The sequence below is a fragment of the Micropterus dolomieu genome, linkage group LG04, assembly GCF_021292245.1.
Source record: "Micropterus dolomieu isolate WLL.071019.BEF.003 ecotype Adirondacks linkage group LG04, ASM2129224v1, whole genome shotgun sequence".
In the NCBI taxonomy this organism is placed as follows: Eukaryota; Metazoa; Chordata; class Actinopteri; order Centrarchiformes; family Centrarchidae; genus Micropterus; species Micropterus dolomieu.
The window spans coordinates 25,153,780-25,161,252 of record NC_060153.1 but is presented as its reverse complement, the minus strand read 5'-3'; the positions used below and the strand labels follow the sequence as shown (position 1 = coordinate 25,161,252).

Genomic DNA, 7,473 nt, shown 5'->3' with positions numbered 1-7,473 from the left:
GGAGGAGGAGGAGGAGGAGGCTCTTCATTATCTTCGCAAGATCTCTTCAGAAATCAGCTCTAAGGCCCTGTGATCGCCCCTGAATTTGCAGGTGGGATAAAGAGTGAAAAAACACAGAATGGTTCCCGCAAGACAGAGGGTATAATGTGTGGCAATGCGGGAGCAGAAAGTTCTCGGTCAGGTGCTTAAAATGTAACAATGTTGCAACCTTGTGCCTGAAAAGTAGAAGCAGAAATAAAACAAACTTTTTCACTCACAGACAGACACACACAGACAGACACAGACACTAACAGCAGGTCATAGGTGGTGGACAGAGTGAAGGGACAAAGCACCCGAGGGACCCGAACACCACATGTGTAATACAAATATTTAGGGGGGGTGTACAGTGTGAAGTCATTGTAAATGTGTTATTTTACATGTTCTTCACAGAAAATGAGTCAAGACCAAGGAGTCTAAGGGTTGAAATAAAAAATAAATTGCATGTTGTATGTTTATGCGTAGTGTGAAATTAAGAAGAATATTCACATTCTGTCAAATTCAGTGAAATATCACACTCTGACAGCCATGACCAGCAGATAGCCACCTGTTCCAACACCATGGACACACACACACACACACACAGAAAGAGAGAGAGAGCTGGGTGGCAGCAGAGAGCCTGTGACAGATATTCCCATGCTGGCTGTTGGTTATGACATCATGGGAAAGAGGGTTAGATGGTGCTCAGTGTGAATGTGTGTGACTGAAGAGACTGTCCCCACATCTAAATACAGACTGCTGCCATCTACTGGCTGAGAGAAAGATTTTGGTGACAGCTTTCTCTTTGCTCACACAGCTCCAATGTTATTACTAATTATGTGACTTTGACTTTAAACCTGTTGCTGAAAATGTCGCATTACATTTCATTTTCTTTTAGATTACTTTTTCTTGTTTCATAGTTAAAGTTAGACAGGCATTTAACACAGAAGACAATTGTAAAGGCAGGAAAATTACAGGTGAAGTTAATAGTGGAATAATGGAAACTCAGCCATTGTTCATAAATTGTAATATCTTTGGTGATCCCTCAACTTGGATATTTCCCTCAGCCTCACATTGTTTACTGCTAATTAGCATTTGTTAGCATGCTATCAATCTAAACCATGATTATGAATGCAATAAAACGCTATACCTGCTAAACATCAGGATGTTAGCATTGTCATTGTGAGCAAGTTAGCTTGCTAATGTGAGCATTTGGCTCAAAGTATCTAGCATGGCTGTAGACGGCTCATAATGGCAAGTCTGTTTCAGGATTAGCTTTACAAGAGAAGAGGTATGGAGAAACATCTTAAAGATCGTAAACACGCTTGGTCTACAGATGTTTCCACTTGTTTCCTGAGTAGCTCCTAAGGACTGTGTGGACGCACTTGATTGACATGTCTTTCACTCTTTTGATAGTTTTGTTGTACCTCTGGACTGTGGGGGGGATGAAAAGAATGTTACAAGAATGAATAGCCATGGATGCAGGGAGGGGCCCATAGAGAATGCCTACTGTATGTGCAGAGTCCATTATGTTGTGCTAAGCCCATGCAGGTTGGGGACCAATTACACCTTTGCTATTTTTATTGGAGAGAAAAACTGTGAATGTGCAGAGCCTTTAATGTTTGGGCCATACAAGTGCAACTGTAGACTAAAAAAAAAAAATCAGAATATTCCAAATGAAAGTAGAATTAATTAAAGTGCACTAAAGCAAATAAAACAGTAGTCAATTCAGTAACAACAGTACTTTCAATGAGTTAATTTCCAACCCTGAATAAAAGACCAATCCAGTTTGCCCAAACTCAGCTTAGAAGTGTTGTCTTTCCCTGTCTTCCTCCTTCTAGTCCTCTGTACACCATTGTTTTATCCCTTCTCTCACCAGCAGATGGGGCCATTTGATATAAGAAGCTAAAGTGGGAGGCAATTGTTTTGTTGGCCAGTGCACATGGGCAATGGTCCCGGCCAGAGCCAGTGAATTGAAACACCAGTTTATAACACCAGTTATACAAAACTGTATTCATATAACTAACTAACTAACTATAGCTTCTGTGAACAAATTTTTCCCATAAAATTACAGCAACAAAAATATATAATACTACAAAGGAAACAACTTGATAATCCGCTGTCCTCATGGATACTCATACTTTTGTATATCGGGTATTATTGTCTTTACACTTGTTAAAGCACTTTGTAACTTGTTTTTGAAAAGTGCTCTACAAATAAAGATTATTATTATTATTTTGTCCTTTCTTATTTTCCCGACATTCTGGTTTACACTTTTAAAAAATCCTACAGACTCATTCATTACAGCCAGACAGGAACTTATTTTTTTGTGTGTGTCTGTGTATGTATGTAACAGGCAAAGATATTTTATCTCTATCTATGTTTTGCTTAATCATATGGACCGGTTAAATACAGTTGCTGCTTTTGTCACATGCCAATCGCGGAGGAAACACAAACACAACAAATAACACTGAAGAAGTATTCTAATGAAAACCGCTAAAGATAATCATGTGATGCAAAAGATACGCACAGAAGCAGTCGCTCTGTGTTTGTACATGAGCGCGAGCATGTATGTGTGAAGTATGTGTGTGTGAGCACAAGGACAAAACTGAACCTAGTTGTGTTTGTGCTACCAAAGAGCCCAGGGTGACAAAGCTTGCCTAACAAGGCATTGAGCAGAGGGGAACCCATGCATAGCTAATAGCCCAGTCCCCCCAAAAGCCTTTGTACCCAGAAACAAAAGCCCTATCCTGCAGACAAACACACACACACACACACACACACACACACGAGAGGAATATCAAGTAAGATAAATAGGGGAAGTTGTACAGATGGAGTCCGATGGTCAGAGGTCAAAAACAGAAGAAAAAATAAATGATAGTTTGAGTCTGATAACCTGATATGCCAATTTTAGTCAGGATGGCTATTCCATGTGGTGGAAGAAGTACTTAGATCCTTTACTTAAGTAAAAGCAATACAAAATAAAACTACTCCATTACAAGTAAAAGTCAGGATTTGAAAATCTTACTCAAGTAAAAGTACAGAAGTACTAGTAAAGTAAAAGCTCTCATTATGCAGCAGAAAGATGTATTATATTATTGGATTATTATTACTAATGGGATTGTAACAATTAATGAGATTTTATATGTTTTTTTCAAAACCTGCAAAATAACTAATATATATATACAGCTGTCATATAAATGTAGTGTAGTAAAACATTCAGAGTTCCCTCTGAAATGCAGTGGAGTATAGTATAGTATATATAAGTATAAAGTAATGGAAATGGAAATGCTCAAGTAAAGTAAAACTACCTTTGAGGTCCACCACCCAGACAATATTATGTTTAACATTAAAAATCAGGATCTGAATATGCAAATAAATACTTTAAACCTTTGATGAAAAACGACATTATCCCAGCTCAGTGCCTCTGTGCACAGAAGTGTTGAGGACAAATTTGAGGCACACACACATAACAATTGAAGTGAGGCAAACAGAATAAATCAGATATTATTGAAAGTCTAAGGAAATAAAAAGGAGGCCGCTCACTTGAGGCTCTGCAGGGAGAGTTCAGCCTTTAAAACATTTATTTGATCTATTTACAGACAGTGCAGCCAACTGAACAGAACAGAGGAGAATTAATTTCTATTGTGACACAACTGAAGAAACAGCATTGCTGCAGTGCAGTTCAACAATGACTACAGCTATACTGTGATTTCACAAAGTTGACTATATACAAATTAATACTTTTAACTGATAGACCAAAAAAATGAAATGGATGTGGGATAAATTAAAATTAAAGGATAAAATAAGAGTAAAACCTTTAAAAAGTGAAACGCTTTGACTTGTTAGTCCAATTTCTCCAGCCAAAATCCTGCAGGGAAAGACTACTCGAAACACTGTTGAATTGCTAGACTGTGGTAAAAAACAGATGCTGCTGTGTGATGTAGTGCAAAGACAAAAAAAATGGAGACGGGACAGAGAAAACTGCTCATGTACAGTCAGTCATTTGGTTAGAGAGTGGGATTGCATGTGTCTGCTATATTGTGTTTCCATGAATGACACGAGAAATGCCTGAGGTGAAAGAACAGTGGAGGCAACACAAGATGTACTCATGGCACTGTAGCATATATTTGTATTTATGGGGTCGGGCCTGCTGTGCAGTTTGCTCAAAAGCATGTAATAAGTTGAAAAGAATACATGGTCCACTTAGAAGTGCAGTAATGTACTGTAGCCTGCATACCACTTGTGATTGTTAGCAAATGGTTTTCTGGCCTTAGCTGCCGCTCCACCACCTGCAGCATGAAACAGACGTTTTGAAAGGTTAAAGCATAAAAAAAGAGGGAAAGGGACATTTAAAAATGTTTAAAGATGTGTAAAGTCTTGTTTGTAATTGGCTAAAGTGCATTGATTCTGTACACTGGGGCATAGAGGAGGGAGTTTGGCACCAAGTCATCCTGAGCTCGTCCTCGAGCTTATGTCTCCAGAAAAACAAGGTTCACACAGATACACACCACACAAGGAAACAAGACAAGTTCTGTCCAAACCTAATGCATCCATTTTTCCTCTCTACATGTGTCAGACCTATTTTATCTTGTGGCTGTTGCTGACTTATTAAGTAAATGCTGGCCACAAGGCAGTGCATACATGACTATATGTAACTCACTAACTCCAATGTTTGACTAAATTAACACTCATTTCTGTTGCATTTGATGAAGTCTAAGCTCAGTCTTTTACAGTATTTACTGTATTTTACATTTGTGTCTGAAACTATATGGTCCATCATTTTAATTAGACAATAGAAAGTGATTTATGAAACTAAAGGAGGAGATCTGGATGCATTCTGGGCCATTTGGCCACAGACCAAGAGCGATCAACACAGAACTTCGAATTGACTTTAATGGGTCTCCAGTCCCGCTCGCAGTCAGGTGAAGGAAGAGGTGAAAGTTCAAAAGTTTCAAGAGTTCACACGGGGGCAGTACCTGAGCTAGGCCGACCGTCCTGTGTTAGTTGTTGGGATCGGGGATGGGGTTTGCACTGTAGGGCTGAGGGAGTGACGTAGTTGAGGCTAGGGCTGTTAATGTCCCCCTCTCCCACAAGAGTCAGGTCAGACAGGGTGTCCTCCTCCAGCATCTGGACAGATTCTCCCCTGACAGAGTCCTGGAGGAGACAACGCTGGGCACCCTGGGATGGGTGAATCGGGGAGACTGTGCCAGGAAACGGAGGAGGTGGTCTGGCTTTTCTCCCCCCTCCACTCCCAGTGCCCAGTGCAGAGTCCAAGCTCTGGGAGTGATGGCTCGCATTGAGCAAGTGGGCACCGTCTCCTCCCTTGTCATTGCTGTTCGCCATATTGCCCCGGCGACCGCTACTAGGAAAGCTGCCGTTGTTGGGGTCACGGGAAAACGGGGTAGAGCAGCTGGGCTCATAGGGAGGAGGCGCAGCCTGATCGGTTGCCACTGGCGACAGGCGCAGAAAGTCTGGGAGCTGCAGGTTGCTTTTGTTTAGCAGGCCTCGTTGGTCGTCTGCTCGTTTGCTCTGAGCTTTGGATATGAGGTTGAAGAACTCTGCAGGCACACACGTACACACACACAAGAAAACAGAAACAGCCGTACAGACACACATAAGCACGCATACACACACGCATACACGAATGTGCACATGCACAGAGACACACATGCACACAAATTAATAATCACCCAAAATGACATGTTGATATAATACATTTTTTGTAATTCAGAAAACATGCGGCAGAGGTTGTGTGCAGTCTTAATCAGTCAGACAAGTCAAAGCTACATTCAGTGTGAGCAGAGGTGACTGTGCTACATGTAGCTTGCTAGCTTTGAAAGCATTTGCCTGCAGACAGGTAAAAGGGTTAGTTTGATCACGGCAACAAAGCTACAGAAACAAAAGAAAGAGAGGGAGGTCGACCAGTCTTTACCTTCAGCTTCGTCTATATTAATCTTTTTCTGCTTTCTTTTCTCCGGAGCCTTATGGAGAGAGACAGAGTGGTTGGGTAAGGGCTGGCTGCCTGTGTCAGGGCTGGGCCCAGCCTTGCCATTTTCCCCATGGGGGTGGGCTGAACCGGCTTTCCCTGATGGCCTGTCCTCTCCCTGGGGGCCACAAGGAGAGCGGAGCGGGGCATTAGAGCCCTGGTGAGTCATAATGGTGCAAGTACGGGCACAAGTAATGACAACACGTGGGGACTACCAGTAGTGCTACTGAAGGTGAGAAGGGTGACAAATTGTAAAATGACAACAATTTGATGGGGGGTAGGGGCCACAAGTTTCAACGACGCTGAACATTTAAATGGGATCAAAATAATTTTAATAATGAAAGTGTTGGTTATGTTTAATTAATAATCAATGACGTGTGAAAATACTTCTATATAAAACATATACCTTTGATAAATTCTAATTAAAAGACAGGTGGGCTGTTTTATTCAGACACAATGCCCAACATTGTGTTTGCTAACCATTACCTTCATGTAGGGTAACAGTACAAACACAACACCAGAAGGACCAACTTTCTACTACTTAAAGCCACACTACTGCCTTCAAAGTAGGAAACAGCCTGTTTTTAACAAATCAACCAAGAAAGCAATACGTGACCATTTCAGATGGTCACCGATAAGATTAAACCTCAATAATAATAAGGAAGCGTACACAGCAATCTGAAGTACTACTGCCACCACCAGGTTAATAGAGGGAGTTTTTGAGGTTCTGAGACCCAACAAATGCTCTCCGAGGCTGGGCTACTATCTCCTGGCCACTGGGTGTGTTATGAAAGAAAGAGAACCAGCAAACAGAGAGAAAAGTTGATGATGCATTCGGCCACAGGCAGACCACAGTAATGGAACAATAGGAACCTTGAGTGTGACGAGGCTCTCGGCCCCGCAGCAACAGTGCACATAAATAGAGACACACATCATACACCTGCGCACATTTTTAACACACTGCAAACAGACATGGGTGACTGAAGACAGCAGGAGACACTTAGTAGCGTGACATCATCAACCAGGAAGTGGAGACATTTGGTGGGTTATGGAACATTCCAGCGCAAGAAGAAAGTGGGAAAGAGTAAGCTGGAGGAGATCTTACTGTTGCTGGTTGGTTTCTGCTTGTTGAGGGGACTGCTACTTTCTGTTTGTCTGCTGAATGAAGGAAATAGAGCAGATGTAGACATACATATGCAAACATGATAATAATTGAGACAGCAATAAAAGTACAACAAGATTTTTGTTCAGTATTTTGTCAATGAGAGACACCAGGTTAAATGTATGATTGGCAGCAACTGCATGTGTGTGTGTTCCTTACCTTTTCCAGGAGTGTGTTCTGCTATATCTAATACCACTCGCAGCCCGTCCAAGTTGGATATAGGAAGACCTAGATCTAATGGCTCCAACTCCCCACTCTGCACCGCGCGCACACAGACAAACACACACAAACACACAAACACACACAC

At 41.6% G+C, this 7,473-nt stretch overlaps 1 protein-coding gene across 6 annotated transcripts in view; it reads right to left on the bottom strand.

Annotated features, from left to right (window-relative positions):
* Window positions 1-3,557: 3,557 nt before the first annotated feature.
* rgs12b (regulator of G protein signaling 12b) overlaps window positions 3,558-7,473 on the bottom strand; it is a 45,455-nt gene continuing 41,539 nt past the window's right edge. For 3 of the 6 annotated variants that reach the window (XM_046046912.1, XM_046046913.1, XM_046046914.1), the window contains exons 18-19: window positions 5,951-6,122; window positions 3,558-5,576 (exon numbers count right to left, since the gene is read on the bottom strand). In XM_046046912.1, the coding sequence (XP_045902868.1) occupies window positions 4,978-5,576; window positions 5,951-6,122 (771 nt within the window). In that variant the 3' untranslated portion in view covers window positions 3,558-4,977. Of the gene's footprint in view, window positions 5,577-5,950; window positions 6,123-7,109; window positions 7,163-7,473 lie in introns of all 6 variants that reach the window. The other 3 variants (XM_046046915.1, XM_046046918.1, XM_046046917.1) reach the window with 3 other exon arrangements.